Source organism: Otolemur garnettii, unplaced genomic scaffold, assembly GCF_000181295.1.
Source record: "Otolemur garnettii isolate 467f Iridium unplaced genomic scaffold, OtoGar3 scaffold00114, whole genome shotgun sequence".
Lineage (NCBI taxonomy): Eukaryota > Metazoa > Chordata > Mammalia > Primates > Galagidae > Otolemur > Otolemur garnettii.
Window position 1 is genome coordinate 2,824,532 of NW_003852509.1, and position 19,590 is coordinate 2,844,121.

The 19,590-nt window shown below is 41.4% G+C and overlaps 1 protein-coding gene across 1 annotated transcript in view; it reads left to right on the top strand.

Moving 5' to 3' along the window:
- The window catches only part of CSMD1 (CUB and Sushi multiple domains 1), a 1,810,668-nt gene that overhangs the window by 1,116,664 nt on the left and 674,414 nt on the right, over positions 1 to 19,590 (top strand). Inside the window, exon 6 of the mRNA XM_023517585.1 lies at positions 6,003 to 6,115. Coding sequence (XP_023373353.1) covers positions 6,003 to 6,115 — 113 coding nt within the window. The remainder of the gene's footprint in view (positions 1 to 6,002; positions 6,116 to 19,590) is intronic.

Genomic DNA, 19,590 nt, shown 5'->3' on the forward strand with positions numbered 1-19,590 from the left:
CTGATGTATTTATGGGTGTGTGTGTGTGCATCCTGATGTATTTACGGGTGTGTGTGTGTGTGTGGATCCTGATGTATTTACAGGTGTGTGTGTGTCTATCCTGATGTATTTATGGGTGTGTGTGTGTGTGTGTGTATCCTGATGTATTTACGGGTGTGTGTGTGTGTGTGTGGATCCTGATGTATTTACGGGTGTGTGTGTGTGTGTGGATCCTGATGTATTTACGGGTGTGTGTGTGTGGATCCTGATGTATTTATGGGGGGGTGTGTGCATGGGTGACGCACACACACTGACACACTTACGTGGCTCCTCTTTCCATTGCTTGTTGTGTTCTTGCCAGATAACTGACTCCTAGTGTCACTCATCTCACTGCCCAAAACAAGGCTGGGAATGGTCATATGAAGTCAGCACATGTTCCAAAGAGCTGATTTCACTCCTGACATGAATAACAGCCAATCTGGAACATGACATTTCAGGAACTCTCTGTGAGAAAGATTATTCTATTTAATTTTGACAAAACAGAGATAGTGAGCAGCCATATAGGAGTCATGTAAATTGCATGTCCGTGAGAGCACAGAACAAAGAACAGACCGTGCCTATGACTTTCCCCCAAACTGGTGATCAATCGGTCTCTTCCAAGGAGCAGGGTTATTGAACTCCTTAGTCTCCTTATGGTAAGGAGATGATTTGAAGTTGGCCTGGGTTATATTAATGCTTTCTGGCTTCTGCCTCCTCACGGTTAAAGAGATTTAACTACAGAGGAACCCCCAGAGATTTCTAGGATGATTTTCTAAAGACGTAAGAAATCTGGCTTAATATAAGAGAAGTACTCAAACAAGGCAATTTCCAGAGCCTTTAGCATTTCCAAATGCATTTCAGGGAATTATCTCAGTAAATTGACTCTATATTTTTCAAGTCACATATGTAAAACGTGTGAGTCACACACACAGGGTGCGTAGGCCATTGAAAGAACAGGGTGTCCGCCCCTCACGCCACCACGTCTGAGAGAAGCGAGACCAAAGGAGGTCAGGCACATGGAAATAAGGCATGAATATGTTACTAATAGAATCCTGAAATCCAACGTAAAACTGCTTAGAGAACATGGAGTGGCCTGGTCTGCTCTATTTTGGGTCAAAGGAGACTCTTTACCTTCAGGAATCCCTTGAGTCCTTATTTTTACTCTTAGCAGAAGCAAATGTTATTTAATCCTTTGGAATAAATGAATTTGTCAATGATTTAAATTGCTTAATTTGGCATTCTTTTAAAAAAATAAGAACTACCCTTTCCTTCGGCCAAATCTAAGGAAGGGCTGGTCTATGTTCTCACTGAGTGGGTTTGTGGGTTTTCTGACTAGCTTGAGACTCCAGAAATATAACCAAATCCCCTCAGGAAGACCCTCTCTCTGCCCGTTCCTTAAGGGCGTTCTTTAGCTCACATTTCTAAGTGCCCATATCCTTGACATGGTAATCACCCTTGGATTTCTTTTGTTTCTATATGTCAGGAGAGAAAATGTTCAGTGTATTGTGAAATGATCCAAAGGGACTTGGATGGGGACACAGGTGCCATCAAGCAGTAAAACTCTGTGGAAGTCACAGGGGCAGAGGGCAGGAAGGGAGGGGCCAGACCTGCTGTAGCAGCCCGTATACCCTGTGGCTAGGAGGAGTGAGAGTTATAAGAAATACCTATAGCTCAATAATGGAACACCTTGGTGAAAAGGGCATGGAGAGGGATTTAGCTCTCCTAACAAGCATGAGAGCTCGCGAGATGAGAGCCTTGGTGAATCGGCAGTCTCTACACCTGTGGTATTGAGAGGTGAGATCAGCCTTATATTAGGCTGGAGGAGAAGGCAGAGGGGAGCATGTGCATTCTATCACGGACCCGCTTACTCTGACTCTGTCTCCTTTCCTGACTGCAGAATGCCAGCACATCTCTCTGCTGAAGATCACCAAGCTCTGCTAAAGATTAAGATCTATCTATTCTAAGACAGCTTTACTCTCTCTAAGACTCTCTTTCTGTCCTGCTGAAGTAGATAGCCCTCAGGCACCTAAGAGAAATTGTTCCCGAGCAAGGTAGCTTAGTGGTCAGCATCCGGAACCTAGTTAAGCCAGGCTGAGACCTGGCCAGTCCTGGGCCCTGACAAGTGGTGTCAGAAGTGAGATGTGACACCCTGCCTAATGGGTCATGTGGGTGATGGCACACCCATAGCCAGGACTCAAGCGTTACAAAACCAATTCATGTAAAGTAAAACATTTGTATCCTACTAATACTTTAAAATTGAAATAAATACATAAAGAAAGGAAATGAAATAAACTAGAGCTTGGAGGTTCCTTCCATCATTTCCCCTCTTCTCCTTAAGTGGTTTCTGCTCTGGGTCCCCTGCTCACCGTCTGAGTCAGTTTCTCGCTGGTCACCCCACTATCTCTCTATAACTCCCCAAACTATCCAAATCCAGAGAGCTTACAACCACTGCTGCTAACAACTTAGAGAGCTTCAAGGGACGCTCACTCCCGCTCTGGGCCGCCTTCCGCTGCTGCTGATCACGGAAAGGGCTCCCACCGCACAGGCTCTCTGAGATGACGACTAGGTACAGAGAGACGAAGCATTCTAAGATCTCCTCTTATTCAGGATTGTTCTAGAAGGAAAAATAGGATGTACTTAATAACAGGCTTTCTGTTTTGTTTTACTGTGTTAAGCCGCTTTGTGGAGGTGCGGCTGACATGGAAGTCTGTACTGTTTAACACTATACACGTCTCCTCAACATAGTCCTCTTCTCTTGCCCTGTAACACAGCAGCACAAACCAACACAAATGTATTATCTTACAGTTCGATGTAGATTAGAAACCCCACTGTAGGTCTCACTGGAAAAAAATCCAGGTGTCAGCTGGGCTGTGCTCCTTTCTGGAGGTTCTAAGAGAAGGAATTATTTGTCTGGGTTTCCAGCCTCTAAGGCGTCTGCACCTTTCACATGAGCAACATTGGGTGGAGTCCTCAACGGGCCCTTCTGACCGTCCACAGCTTCACCCACCCTTCTCCTGCCTCTCTCTTCCACTTTAAGAATCTTTTTGATTACGTTGGGCCCACCCAGTCACCTGGTATAATCTCTCCATTTTGAGGTTTGCAACTGCGTCACTTCTGAAAACTCCCCTTTTGCCATGTGAGGCAATGTAGTCACAGGTCTGGGGACTGGGACCTCAGAAATGGACGGCTTTGGGACCCCTTATTCTGCCTACCACAGATGTTTAGTTCACTTACCCTCCACATTGTATCTGAATCATAAAACTCTCAGTAAATTGACGATGTCATTCGAGTTGCTTGGTTAACAACTTTCCTCAAATTACATACTTCGTAATGAAGGAATAATTGAGTTCACAGCATAATCATTGTTACAAGGTTAGCCCCCAGCCCTGTAGAAGAAGATTGAATAATTCACGTATCTGAGGATAGGTTTTATATAGACCTTCCCTAATAGATGGGGATGTGAATATTTTCTTAACTCTCAAGGCCAAATCAAAAATTTCCTACATACAAATTCACTTTGGAGTGTGACTCATTTGCACGGCCTGGCTTCACCGTAGAAAATGAATTATGTAATTGTTAAGAATTCTTCAGTCTTGATTCTGAGTAAAAGGAATCTGTAAAGATGTTACACATTTTTTGAATCTTCCCTTCCTCTGCACTGATACACATCAGCCAGTTGTTTTCCTGCTCTGTTCTTACAAATTGCCTCCTTTCTAAAAAAAAAAAAAAAACAAAACAAAAACAAATTGCCTCCCTTCTGCAGGTTCTAAAGGAAAAAGGAGGCTTGTGACCCCCACAGCAGGCGGTTAGCAAACTACTGTCCCAAGGCCAGATCTGGCCCTTAAGCCAAGAATGGCTTTCACATTGTTAAGTGGCTGAAAAACCATAAAAAGATAAATATTTTGTGAAACGTAAGAATAAAATAGAATTCAGATTTCAGTGTCCCTAAGTTAAATGTCATTAGAAGATGTCATCCTAGGGTCACTTGTGAACTACAGCAACAAAGCTGAATAGTTGCAGCAGTGATCACAGGACCTGCATAGCCCAGATTATTTACAATCCAGTCCCTTGTAGCAAAAGTTCACTGAATAACACAAAACTGACATTTTTGTGGGTAGGTATTTAGAAATACAGATGAGGGTTAAAAGGAAATTTGGGTTTAGGTGGGTGGAGAGGGAGTTTGTATGTGGTCATTATTAACTTTGGATTGTAACTATAATGTAATTTCATCTAACTGTTGAGATCAGAACCTTTCCAAGATAATCTAACTGAGGAAACATAGTTTTTTGAGGCAACAACATAATAAACTTGGATTTCATTTTAAAACTTCTGTAAGTGGGGAGGTGAACCAGACAGACTGTGGGTTTTGAATCCTGAATTTGCTTTCCTTTATACTTTTCATACAGTTTGCACCTCGGATATTCCCAGTATTAGAGGAAGGGGCATGTGACCTATAGGACTTGTAAGATAATCTCCCCAGAAGAAGAACGTGGTGATTAGTTGTGTCTTGGTGTCAGCTGTGTCCAGCTGCCACCAGTCAGTACTACACAAACGCAAGCCAACAGCAAACCTGACTAGTGCGTTTCCTCTTACAGAAGATTATTTCTGTAATAATGGCATAAACACTGTCGTAACTGGTTGCAGTCAAGGTTTGGCTTTTAACTGTCAGTGGACACTGAGCATGTTTAACCCTAGAAGTTGGAATGTGCACTGACATTAGGAAGCCTCCCTCCATTGTGCATTTGATGCCGTTTCTTCTAGGTAACAGCATAAGTAGGGAAACACTCCCCACCGCTGATCCATTCCTAGCTCATCTTCTGCATAGGAATTAGAACCCCAGCTGGACCAAGCCACTGTGGCGCTTGCAGACCAGCCCACAAAAAGCACCACAGTTCCTCAGGTGCCTCAGTTAGTTAAACCTCACAGATAATCCACACGATTACTCATTGTTTTGAAAATAGATTTGACAGGTAAGATGCAAAATAATTATACTCTGTGTGACCACATGTTAGTCACGGGAAGAATGTGCTTCACGCACACTTACGCCAGCCTCGACCTTGCCTCCTCCAGCTGCGTGATGTGGCATCTTCATGTCGGGTTTACAGACTGGGAAGCTGAGGGTCAACCACGGCACCTCCACCAGCACAAGGCACAGCCAGCACACAGTGCATTGTTTGAAGCATTTAAACACAGTGATGCCCGTGCCACTGGCCAGAAGTGAGCATATCCCTTGTACCTCTAACGGACAGGAGCTTTTGTATCGGAGAAGGCTCCTTAGCGAGCTCACATTTTCAATAGTAAGAAATAAAATAGATGATTGTATCTGACAATTTAACTGTGTGCTGGGTATTTTATAAAGAGAACTGGGTATTTTAAACGGCTTACCCAGAAATTGATTGTATCTTATTTTAAAAAGATTAATGCTCTACTCACCTAGAACATAATTTTATTCCATTTCAACTCTCTTCTACACTTCCTGTCAACAATCTCATCAATGCTTTGGTAGGAAAAGCCCAGGTTGTGATTTCTGCAAATAGGAGGCTGGAATCCTGGTGTGCTACCAAAGCGATGAACAGTTTGTTTGAGTCTCCCTCAGGTTGAATAAACTGCCAAGTGTTCAAACAGAGCAAGGCAGGACTTTACCAGTCGCCTGTTTCTTTTTCTGGTTCTTACTCCTTGCGATTGAGATCCTGCTGAAAAGGACCAAGAGCAAAGGAATAGCTTCTCATGTAGCCATCGCCAGTAAAGAGCAATCCACTTTCAATATTTTTGAAAATTTTTATGCTGTCAAGGAATATAGCATTTATATTTGAGCAAAGATAAAATTATATGAATCATTTTAAGGTTTAAAGACAAATAATTGGGCTCTGTTTTAAGCACCTCAAAACTAAGAAGGTCAGTAAACCAGTTCTGAAGAGGTTTGAATGGGACGTTTGCTCTGTTGGTCTACAAGGGAGATTTGTTCTCCTCTTTCTCTTTTCCAGGCTAACTGGTATGAACCTCCCCTCTCCTGTCATCAGCAGCAAGAACTGGCTGCGACTCCACTTCACCTCGGACAGCAACCACCGACGCAAGGGCTTCAACGCTCAGTGTCAAGGTGAGAACGCTTCCCCTTATAAGAAAAGGAACAGCAGAAGGTGCTGTGGTGTTTTCTAATCCCGCAATTTTAAGATCTTGCCAACAATTCAATAAGAAATATAAATACATTTAAAAGTACTCAGCCATACTATGAAACCAATTTATAGCTTTTTATGAAAGCTATAACCCATTATAGCTGAAGAAGGGGAAGGAGGGAGGGGAGAGGGAAGGATGGGTGGAGGGAGGGTAACTGGTGGGACCACACCTATGGTGCAGGTGCATCTTACCAAGGGTACATGCGAAATTTACTAGGTGTAGAAGGTAAATGTCTTAACACCATAACTAAGAAAATGTCGTGAAGGCTGTGTTGACCAGTTTGATGAAAATATTTCAAATTATATATAAAACCAGCACATTATACCCCATGATTGCATTATTGTACACAGCAATGATTTAATTAAAAAAAAAAATCCCTCTTTTCTCTTTAAGAAGAGCTAACTTTGGAAGTTATATAGGTACTACCTGGAAACATATTAGTAGAACATTATTACTATGACAGTATGCAGTCCATGTGGACAGTCTTGTGTGGCTAGACTGTTTTTAATTTTTAATAGTTATGTGTTAGCATTAAATTACTATATGTCCAACCTATAAATACACAGGATGGTCTGGTAATTATCTTTATTCACATGCCAAGTAAGCAGACAAAACATAGACTTTATGTGAAAATACACAAAAGCATTGTACCATTGCTTTTAGTCCTAAAACATTCTCACACCGAAAATCACATAACACCAACTACCTCATTTGGTGATTTACACGTAATGAACATTAAAAGAAATATGCTGACTCTTCTGCAGCTGAGAAAAATGGACGATCTGCAGTCATTTGGCCTATCGTTTGATTTTGAAACTTCTTTTTAATTGGATTTCTGGGGCTTATCATGAATAGTATGGTACCATTTCCTCTGTTTCTAATAATGAATAATGTTTATTAATATAGCATTAAAAATCCTTGTTAATAAAGCAAAAAGCAATTAACTTGCATTGGCAAATAAAAATGTTATGATGACACTCAAAAATAATATATAATAAATATTATGACTACACTCAAAAATAATACATCCTCCCCAAATCGTGTGACCATGACAATGTTGGCTCAATGAAGGCAGCTTCCTTGAACACTTGCTGCACATAAGTCAGGATGCTAACAAGTGCAACGGGCCCCAAACAAGGAGATTTTAACAACCCCCATGCTTCAGAAACTGGTAGGTCCAGAACATTTATTATATTTGTCCATAAACAACTCCCATGAAAGGCAGAGTGCAAAGGGAACTCGTCACAGCTCCTGAGTGAGAGCCTAGTAATTTTCAAAAAACTGGTCTGAATATCTCTGACCTTAACACATTTTAAAATCTATAAGGCTTTTAGTGTCTCCTTTTGGACACTCAGTAGAAAAATAAGAACAACTACTAGGGAATGAAATACAGACAGATGGCAGACGCTGGGAGGGGCAAGAACTTCTCACTTGGCACCCAGTCCCTGGGCTTGGTGAACTCATGCAGAATGTACCTGCCTTAGAATCCGTTTCACCCACATACGTTTCATGCCATGCTGGGAGCACTGTGCATCTCACTGTGTCCTCTCATCTTGCCAGAAAGTTCTTACTTTAGCTGCAAACTTCTTAAAAAGTTTTGTAAGAGGTGATATTGTTTTCACTTCACTGGTGTCCAAGGCAAGGTTAGTCTTTTCTTTTTGTCTTTTGTCTTTTAAAGACACCATCACCTTTGTCTTTTAAGGCCATGTGCTTTCATGGTAAGTAGAATAAATGTGGGAAGGACACAGGTAGTGGTCTGGGGTCACACTGGGAAGGGGAAGGTGTCTACTCTGTGTGCTGGGGGATTGTATCTGAGGTTTCCTGGCACTAATCCACCTCTATAGGTCTATCTGTCCCTGATTTAAAGTAACCACAAGTCAATATTTAGAACGCCAATGAACTGACCAGATAGTCTGATCAATTTGTAGAGTTATCTCGGAAATGTTGAATGATCTTCCTCAAAAGCCTTCATTAATTATTTTGTTCAATGCCCAATCAATCAGAATTGAACAAAATAAAAATTTCTATATATTGTTGCTCGAACCCGACAAGTGCATTTGGCACTTGTAGCTGTGCTGGAAATAAAGATTAAAAACAGAGTATCAAAGGTGAAGATTCTCCTAGCTGGTTGGTACATTTAAGAACCCTTACCAGTTGGCAGAGAATTACAATAGCTTAGATGTAGCAGTCATTGATTTTAAAAGTAAATGTGTATGTAAATGTATAATTAATTAATTAAAGTGTTACAGATAAAGCTCGTGTTTAAATGATATAAGTAAATAGTATAAATTGCATGATAATATATAACTAAAGTATATGCACTTTATATTTATGTATAATTCAAGCATATGAATAAATTAATTACATGTATAAAAAGAGACACAAGTAGAAAATTTTGCACCTAAGTCAGAAAAGGTACAAAAATTAGAAAGGCCTACCAATGTAATATCAGAAATGGTAACCAGGCTTGGCAGGAATGCACTAGAAAACCTCTCTAGGCTGACTTGAATTCAGCTCCCTGAGAACACAGCATGAGGAAGCCGCCTCCCTTGTCCCCTGGGCTGCTGTGCAGTGGCTGTATCACAGCTCATGCAAACTCCTGGGTTCAAGCGATCCTCCTGCCTCAGTCTCCAGAGTATCTAAGACTACATGTATATGCCACAACACCCAGCTAGTTTTTTGTCTATTTTTGTAGAGACGGGGTTGTTGTACCCCCTATGATAGATAGAGTCAGACCCCCACTTGGGTGTAATTAATTGGTAATTTATTTTACCTGCGGAAGGGGCTGCTGCTCTGAGAGGCAGTCAGCCCCATAGTAGGGGGTAGGTTGCTTTTTATAATTTTGAGCAAGCATACTGGTACAAAAGCAAGACATGGCTGTTAGCTTAGGGCAGTGGGGTTACAACTTGGTAGACAATGGATACGTCTCAAATCACAGTGGTCATGGTTATACAACAGTAATTAATCAAGCTTTGGTGAGTTTTTCACCATTGTTCATCTACTGAGAACTTGGGGGTTTTGTGAAACTTGGGACTTTCCGTGCCTCAATCCTCCCTTCTTTCTGTGCATAGATTCAGGAAGCTCAAACACAGTAACGGAGAGAAAGTGACTCTGATTACTGCAAACACCATTGCAAAGAAGGAAACCTAGTGATAGTAGCAAAACTGAGTGTGCACAAAAGGCTGGTTTCCTGTCTCTGCAAACATTCTGTCAAACAACTTGAGTATTATGCTCTTTTCTTTTTTTGGTAAAGGAAAACACTAAAAAGAGAAACAGAACATTTATTTTTATTCTGAACATACTTCTTCGTGCCTTTTTAATGTTACTCTATTCACATTTATCATTTACGGTCACTCTTGAGAATACAAAAAAAAAAGATCAGTAATTTTACCTGCAGTAAATGTGATTGCAGATTATTTGGGATTGCTGCAGAATCTCTGCGTGGCTCCTAAGCTGCCAGCACAGCCCTCTGGTGACATTTCTCAATGAGAAACTGCTTTGTTACCCAGGAGCGTGATGCCTGGATGGAATTTTATAACTTTTAGAATCGTAGACTATATTACTTTTAACTTGGCTCTTTTCTTGGTCAAACCAACCACCACCCCATAAGATATTCTTTCTTCTCCTTCCTCATGTTTTAACTTTCATCTGCACGTTCTCTGCTCCCTGAGTCTCACACTTTCTTCTTTGCTTTTTGCCTCTTTAATCATGTGATCAAGTCACGCCAAAAGCTGGGGTGAGGCTGATTGACAAGTGAAACTGCTCTAAGGCTGCTTCTCCTGAAATACATTCCCTTATCAAATAGCACTGTGAACAAACCAAGTGTAAACAGCATCTAGGAAAAAGCCCACTTGATATATTTATAATAATTCCTTGTCTATATACTGGGCCCTCATTGAATAATAGATTTTTGTAGGACACATTATTTCTTTAAATCATCTGTAAATTGAGCCCATTCTTTATAGGTTGCCTCCATCATTAATTATAATTAAACAAGAACCTTGTTAGCATAATCCATCATCTAGACATTTTCAATGTTGACCAGATAAATTTTTTAAAAAGATATTAATCTTGAACCATGTGGGCCTCTGACTGCTGAACAGTTAGCTGTATGAAGGCTGAGCTCCAATTTTACATGTGTTTACCTATTTATACAATTAAAATGTTCATGAAATGAAAATCTCATTGATCTTTATAACTGATAAATCATGTTGAAAGAAAGTGTTTGTAATAAAATTCCAATTTATATAGGGAATTCTCCAGCTCATAAATCAGGGGAAAACCTGCCTGTGTCTGTGAAGATTGTGTGGAAAGAAATAATTAGTTTGCTTTTTAGGTTATGGTTCTATGTAACTATGGATTTTCCTGTTGTTTAAAATGAAGATCTTCATACAAAATGAAGACTTTCATGTTATTAAAAGGATATTTTTATGAATTAAAAGCTTTGTGTACTGAGATTAATTCTAATCTAGATAAAATGTGTGCATTCCCCAGTCTAGAACGCTCACATTTTCTGCAGAATGACATACATCCCCAGAGATCTACCTAATAAGGGAACAGACCCCAGTTCTAGTGCCATGAATGCGAATGTTTGTTTCCCCTTTAAAACACTAACTCCACAAAACAGCAAGGATCATTCCGTACCTGGAGCCTAGAAGGTGCTCAACTAGTGTTTGTTGCAGGGATGAAGAAAATCAACCTCTTCTCTTCCCAAGGCTCCACAGGCCAGCCCTCGGGGGAACCAGCAGAGCCCTCCAGGTGGCCTCCTGCCCATCTCCCGGCAGACGATGTCACCGGCTCCTTCCTACTAAGAGGAACTATTAGATGGGTGTGCCATGCAAAGTATTTTGTCAATCAAAGTAAATTAGTGAAATGTAATCTTATAACCTCTAAGTCATTCTTAAAACTGCTAAACCTCTACAAGGAAAATTGTTTTTAATAGACATAAATACACTTGCATCAGAAAAACATAACCATTTTTCCTAAATATCTACTTTACTTTCCCTCAAAACAAGAGATTCTTACAAAGTTCCAATGCAGGTACTTTTAGCACTTTGGGAAGAATTCCCAGCTGTGTCCCAAGCCACTGGCTGGTGACCTGATTTCATTAAGTACTTATATTAGCCAATGCCCTTCCTGTCTGCATCTTACTATCCTATCTTAAAAAGTAAGAGTAATAATAATTTCCTCATAGAATCCTTGAGAACATCTGATAACACGAGATCCCATGGGGCACGTGCTCTGTCCAGGCTCCTGAGAGGCTCACCGTGCACGGGACCCGTCTTCACATTGAGCACAGTCCTAGCCCAAAGTAGCTGAAACCAGCAACCTGATACCCCAAACTTTACCTGATATTAAGAACTCAAAATGACTGTTCTTTTACACTGTTGGCCAAGTCTGAATTGGTGCAACCTCCTTGGGAAACAATTTTCCTATCAGACTAAACAACGGATTCCAAGGACCCAGCGGTTCCAGTTCAGGTGTGTACCCAACAGAAATGAGTCAGGGGCACAGACCTGCACAGAGAGGGGCCGTAGGAGCTGTGCCCACAGGAGCCAGCCCAGACACGTCCCTCGTGTCCACCAGCAACAGAACAAATAAAGGAAGTGGGCACAATTATACAATACAACACTGAACAAAAATGAAAGAAAAACTCAAACAACTCTGCACACAACAACACGCATGAAGCTCAGAGACAGAGTATTTCCTGAGAGAAGGACCCAGACACAGAACATCTACACCACTCAGTTCATTATGTGAAATTCAGGAACTTGCAAAGCGATAGATTTACATGAATGTCCACTGGTAAAGAAGAATCAATCGCTTTACTGTATCTATATCATAGTTGAGTAAAGAATATTTTTTAAAAATCTATATCATAGATATATAATGAATATATCTACATATCTATCTCTCTCTGTGTGTGTGTCTGTGTGTGTATCCCAGTATAGTCTCTTCCCAAGAAAATGACAAGTTCTTAGACTTTTCTTGTAAATAGGGCCAGACAAAAGCAAGCAGAGAATCCCCCAGGACGTCATGTGCTGTCCAGTGTCAGAGCTGGAAGCTGCATCTTCCATATGAGAAAAGGGAGGTGTCAGGGCCCCAGCTGGCCACGGGCAGCCTTCACACGGCAGAACCAGGGCGCAAACCCTAACTCTGCCCTCTCTGCTCAAGGTCATTCTCTCCTGCCCTCTGCTCTCCTCTGACTCGCTGTACTGCCCCAACTATTTCCAATCAGGACATCTTTTTTTTTTTGGCAGGGTAGTAATTTATTTTTGTCAAATGAAAGTCCCAGTGAAAGGAACAACACTTGGAGACAGCTGTGATTTGGTCACAACTTAATTCTCGGGTTGGTCCGCTCCAAGCGGGAGCCTGGCAGGCACCTCCTTACCTATTATACCATGTAATCTTGCGCCGGCCATGCTGGGACTATTTCTTAGACCTGCCCTGCTCACCTGTGTAAAAGAGTATAAACCAGGTAGGATTACTTTTTTCTTTTGTCTCTCAGTATATTAAGAAAACCATAAAGGTAAAAATTTCTGAATAGCTTTCTGATATCTGTCTACTAAGGATAGGACCTTTGCGCTTAATTTCAGTAGTAATTAGTTTGAGTTGACTTGGGGGTAATTTTTATTAATGTTGAAACAAGAGAATATATTTCCTGAAAAAGGTATGAAATATTATTCAACAGAGATGACAAATTAAGTGAGAAATCTCGCCGAGAAGCAGACTCATAGAGTAAATGAACATTTGAGGTGATGCCAGATGATGAGTCATGCCATTATGATTTATGTCGATGTATTTTCATTTATTGATTTAAGCTGTGTGCTTGAAATATTAATGTATGACAAGTATTTACCAATATTTAGTATATGGGCAAAATGTATGTGAAATAATATATGTGAGTATACAGATGTAAATATTTAGGCCAAAACCTTTCTTTTGGCTCGACGCTTGTAGCTCAAGCGGCTAAGGCTCCAGCCACATACACTGGTACTGGTGGGTCCAAATCCAGCCCGGGCCTGCCGAACAGAAATGACAACTACAATGAAAAAATAGCTGGGCGTTGTCGGGGGCACCTGTAGTCTTAGCTACTTGGGAGGCTGAAGCAAGACAATCACGTAAGCCCAAGTGTTTGAGGTTGCTGTGAACTGTGATGTCACAGCACTCTACCCAGGGAGACTTAGCTTGAGAATGTCTCAAATAAAATAAAATAACATTAAAATAAACAAATAAATAAATAAAATTTAAAACCTTTCTTTTTCTACATTTCTAGATGTGGTTGACTTAGGCAAATTGGTTGCCAACAATGATATCCAGTAAATTGGAACTATTTAAAATAACCTCAATATTTGGCAATAGCAGGTAGATGTTAAGTCCTTGTGGTTCGGACCTATAAAAGCCGAGGAAAGTTATTACTCCCTTGGTCACCTGTCTTCCTACAACTCACTTATGTGACGTGGAGGCAGGAACTGTCGTGCCTTTCAGCTTGTCAGCCCTCACGATCTGGTCTCTCTACCCAAGGCGCTGTCACCAGCCCGTCTGGACACAGCGTCCATGGCTGCAGCTCAGTCTGCAGCTCCACCTCTCCAGGGCAGGCTGTACTGTGGAACGTCCAGCTTCACGGTGCACACTGCACATATCAGGCGGCTGTCAGACAGAGTCCTCGGGACTTACACTGACAAACTAGTGATCAGAGTCCCGCGTTTCTGGTGCTGGCCGCGGTGGCTGGGTCTGGCCCAGAGCAGTCACCTACATGGCGCTCAATCAGAGCAGCAAGGAAGCCAGGAAGCTTTCAAAGGCACAAGTTGCATTGCTGCTTCTCTTAACTACCTGGGTCAGGTTCCCGAAATTGAACAGGGAAGCTGTTGCTTAATGTAATCCACGATCCAGAATGTATGTGACCACAGGTCTGTGGCCCTCCCGGGACTGTATCAGTGTCCAAAGTCTAAATGCAGGGCTCAAAATGAATGCAGAGAGGAGTTTGGAAAGGGTTTAGGAGTCGCAGACAGTGTCCATGGTAACCACTGAAGTTGGTGGGTTACAGATGGTGGGCGGCCTGTGCATTTTGGGCATGCGGGGGAACCTGGTGCTCTCACACCGCTTCAGATGACTTCCAGATTGCAGTTAGTCATTGATTTGGAAGAACTTTCTCTGCCACAACAATTTCCAAGACGTGTCTCCAGGGCTTCCATCTTCCTCCTGGTAAATCTCATCTAAGTGGTAGTTGCTAAAGCTCAGGGATTGCCACTGAGTTTCCTGCACTCGGCAGCCACATCCCTTGCCACTGTGAATGCTCTATCAGGCGTCCTCACACTACGGCCCGCGGGCCGCATGCAGCCTGCCTAGGACATTCATCCGGCCTGCTGGGTGGTTTTGCCACCACTGCTGCCTGTCCTGCTTAGCAGCCAACTTGTCCCAGGGCCCCAGTCTGGCCCTCCAATGGTCTGAGGGACAGTGAACTGGCCTCTGTTTAAAAAGTTTGAGGACCCCTGCTTCTAAGTTCTCCACCATGGGAGCCCCGTGGTTAGGGCCAGGCCATGGGATTGTCTGTAGTTTACTAAACCAGGAAACACAACGTACTAAGGATAGAGTCCAAAATGTTTATTGAAATCTGTGTTGAAACTATATAATTGTTTTTCTATAGAAATTGATCCATGTTTTATAAATGAAGAACGGAAACTGTCTTTGCAAAGTCATTCTCAAAAAAGATTAGCTTACAAAATAGCTCTGGTAAAACACGTGTAATAAATCCCCTTTGAAATAAGCTCAATTAAAATATTTTTACATAGCAGACCCAAAGTTTTTCCCGTCCTCTTCCTGGTCGACCCTTAACGCTTTATTACATTGTATCCAAGACGCACATGTTTTTACATTTTGATGTCTCCACAGGGGACATCATTTATTTGCCAGTATTTTGTCTTTGTCCTTTCTTTGTGATGCCGCTTAGAGTCAGGGGTGTCTCAGGTTCGATTCAGAGCTTTATGCACGGATGTCATTCTAGGCTTTTCTCTATCAGTCCCTGTCCCCTCCTGCCTTCCTTCCCAAGCCTCACTGTGTGCAGACCCCAGAACCTTCCCCCTGCTGCCACCTGAGGTGAAGACCAAGGCTTTCAGGGAAAGTGAAAGAAGCACAGAGGAAAACACTGGGGTCTCGGGGGCGTCGTAATTGGGTTGAATATGAAAGCAATATAAGTAAAATAAAATTAACGTTACATCATCTGCTGTCATCTCACAATATAGAAATTTAAACACTAATAGATTTAAATGTGAACTATAAACATTGAGCCAACAGATCTTTCTGAAAATCTTAAAAGTGTTAGTTGTTAGGAAGTTGAGCATTCACAGATCGAATCAGCGTGACTTTTTTAATGAAGACGTGATTGTACACATTGATGAGGAACGTGGTGATATTGTGATATCTGTGATATACAGTGATCAAATCGTGGTCATTGGGAAATTCATCACCCCAAGCGTTAGTCATTTCTCAGGGTTGGGAACAGTCAAAATTCTTTCTTCTAGCTATGTGAAAATGTATAATAAATTCTCATTCACTCTCGTCCCCCTGTGGTGCTGTAGAACTCTAGGACTTATTCCTCTTATCTGGCTATAATTTTATATACTTTCTAAAGACAAGCTGCAGCTTGGTCAGAAGTTTCAAAGGATTAGGCCACAATGCCTAAGAGAGTGTGAAGAGGGGGACATTTCATTCTTTCTGGATCCTGTAGACTTCAGATACTTTAAATATGAATATTCTTTAAACACTTAGAGCAAAGCCTCACCATTCTGAAATTAAACCTGCTAGGTGAAAGGTCAAAAACAAAAACAAATGACAAAGAAGAAAGATGTAATTTCAGTAAAATAAAACATCTCCACAGAAATCATCGGCGTTAAGTGTGACTGTACCTTTTTGCATGTAATTATATGCCCATCAGCCAAGGACAGAGGGAAGATTTCAAGACCTCACAGGTTTTTAAAACCTAAATTATTAATGTGGTAAAACTTCAAGGAAGAAGCAATATTTACTGATACTTAAAGACAGATAAAACCGGCATCGTGTGTCAGGGCGCCCTCCCACAGTTCACCCTTCTGCGGATAGGGTATCATCTTACTTTACACCACTCGGAATGCATCATCGGAATGAGGGGCGATGACAACACTGCCACATTCCATGTTCTCACTTGAATTCAGCGGTGAGTCCTAGCCATGGCCGTTATCCAAGCCCAGTGGCAGGCTGGCCTCCTAGGCCTCTGACAGTGGGCGGTGTCACGTGGAAGGCTGCTGCCACCTCCCGTGAGCAGAGCGCACAGCCTGGACAGGCCAAGGCTCATCTTTCTTTGACAGAGGGATAAATAGTTGCATTCTGATCAGCATAATCAAAACTCAAAAACTCAAATTTCAATAATGTATTCACTACAAGGATTAGCTTCAGGTAAATTTCTACACATGATTGAGAACAATAAAATTTGCAATAGCTACCATGTGTATTTTATGAAAAGAATATACTATTCAAATTATCCTTGTCCAGGCCCCAACGTGTGTCCGGATTGTGAGCCGTATTAAAATGTGCAAAATATAAATAAAGGCATTGAAAGCTGTTCTCTTCTTGGCACTGTGGTATTCATTTTTTATGTTCGCGCTCTCTAATTTGTGAAATAGCATAAAATTCACAACTTAACCTGCTTTATTTCTTTATTTATTGAACTTATAGAGGAAAAGGCAAAAGTAGCTTTTTCTGTTCTTTTCTTCTTTTTTTTAATATAAAGTCTCACTCTTCTGCCCAGACTGGAGTGCCAGTGGTGTCATCATAGTTCAATGCAACCTCAGAGCCCTGAGCTCATGGGATCCTCCCACCTCAGCCTCTCCAGTAGCTCCCGGGACTCTACACGTGTGCATGGACCAGACCCACCTTTTCCTTTTTTTTTTCTTTCTTGTAGAGACAAAGGTCTCCCTCCTGGCCTCAGTCAATCTTCCCATCTCCGTTTCCATGCTTGTCAAGCGGCATATGTTTTCCTACACATTCCTGCTTCATGTATTTCCTATGTAAAAATCTGTTAGAGTCCAAGTAATGATGATGAAAAGAGACTGTCGTAATCATTTACTGTAATGTTTGAAAGTTATAAACGCCAGAGAGGGAGACACGGTTCATTCCCACGTCTTTAGCTTGTCACTGATTTCTTGCAATGTCTTACAGGTAATTTACTTGTTTCTTATAAAAATTTCCCTTGACAGTCATCTGCTTCGAGTGTTAAAAAGCAAGCCAGATGACAAGGAAGTTCTCACTCTGTGAAGGTTAACTAGAGGCTAACTTAACATTAAATAGATTGCATTCTGATAGTTTTAAATATGACTATTTTGGCTATTTTTGGCTTTTTTCCTCTAATTTCAGATGGTCTCATGCAAACACAGGAGCTGGAATGAATGCTGTCAGAGAGGCTTTAATTAAACATCATTGCCTAAATTTGGAAGTCAGACTCCCAAAGAGAAGAAATTGTTATTGATTTTCCTGGACAGCGCAGCTTGTGGGGGCATCCAAAGTAGCTTAAGAAAAGCTTAGTAACTGAGAGAGTGTTTTCCTTTGGCAGCATTTTAAATCACTGTAAGAGGAAATTCACCACTCTGCCCAAGGAGAGGGACACACAGAAACAGGGTCAGACGGATGTTAGAATCGATAAGGGAGTTTAGCAACAGACAAAAATGCGATGACATTAAAATTAGTTTTGTATACCTCTTTGGTTCTAAAATAATTTCAGCTTCTTTGTTACTAAAAGGATTCTGGAAATTAAAAATAATAAATTCCACAATAATTTGATTTAGAAAAGAAGGTCACACATTAGGAAAATTAGGTTTGTGTTCAGCTATCTTTTCATCCTCAAAGGAGTCACATCAGTTTACATTAGCAAGATAAACTCATAAGTCATTACTACTAATTGGCTTATCTGTAGAGAGCAAAAAAATCGATTATTTTTTGTGGTAGCCATTATTTGTGGTAATGGTGAAAAATTCAATTTGTATTAAAGAAATTGTCCCTGTTCCCTTTAAAGTAAGACATATATGTGTATATTTATATCTACAATAGGTGACTAAGTAATTATTTTCTATAAATTAACACCAACCGCCAAATTCACTCAAAGCAGATTATGATCAGTTTAAACCTTTTAACCATAGTCATGTACTGAATGTCTTCTGTGTACAAATTCCAGGAAAAAAATGTCCCCAGATGTGGGGTGGGGAGAGACATCTTACCCAGCATGCTTCTGGGTGAGAGCCCCCAGCAAGGCTTACCCCAAAACTTCCATGTATTGGGTATTTTCATCCTTTATGTGTAGACTTACGTCACACCCCAGCAGTCACAACACAGAATCTATTTATGTCACTGATGTTATTGCCATTTTACAGTTTAGGAATGGAGGCAAAGTCATATGGCTGATAAGCGGCAAAGGTGAATCTGTCGCCAGGCAGTGTGGGGCAGACTGTCCTTAACCTCGGGTCCATGTGTAGGGGTAAGAGACCTTGGGGAGGACGGAAGTCCACCTTCCCCAGGAGCTGGGAGTTGAGGTTGGTAGGAGGTGGGCACGGTGGAAGTGAGGTTCTGCTCACCCTTAAGGAAGAGCGATGGGCATGTTATTACTCTAACTGCTGGGTAACAGGCTGTTTGACTAAGACATTTGCTCTTTTATTCCCCTCCTTGGGGAAGAGTAGCACATACCCAGTTGTTATTTTCCAAAATACTGAGTCAAAGGCAAGTTGTAGCGGTACGCCCAGAATATGATTCAGTCCATGGAACCCATTATAATCACGTATTTCTTATGAGTAGGTGCAGATGGAATGGCATTAGAGGGTGTTATGTGTATTGGACAGTTTAACACATGTAGACTTCGACAACAGTGCTTGAAATGTAGCACCTGTGACTGATCTGACGTCTGCTTGGGGGGGGGGTCTTTGTATTTCTCTTCCCTCTTTATTTTCTCTACATCCCAGAGCACTTGCTCCCACTGAAAACCACGTCTTTTACCGATTGGATTGAACTATTGTTTTTCCCGCTAGAAAAGAAAGCTATCGTAGGGAATTTGCCAGTAGATATTTGCCTGTTTTATTCACAGCTAAATTTCCAGTATTCATAGCAGTATCAGGAGGCCTAAATTAGACAATCAGTGCATGTTCTCACAAGGAACAGTGATGGGAAAGATAATCGGGAAGATTAGCAAGGGTTTTGCATGTTATCTGCAAAAATATTATGAAGCCTCATGATGGGCTGGTCCTTCCTCAAAATGTGTTCTGCTGGCCACGTTCAATCCCAACAGCAAGCTGGCTGTGAGATGGCCCATTACTCAGCCGGGAGGTGAAAACTCACCTGTAGAGAAAAAATAAGTCCCAATGACAGGGGCAGAAGCCAGTC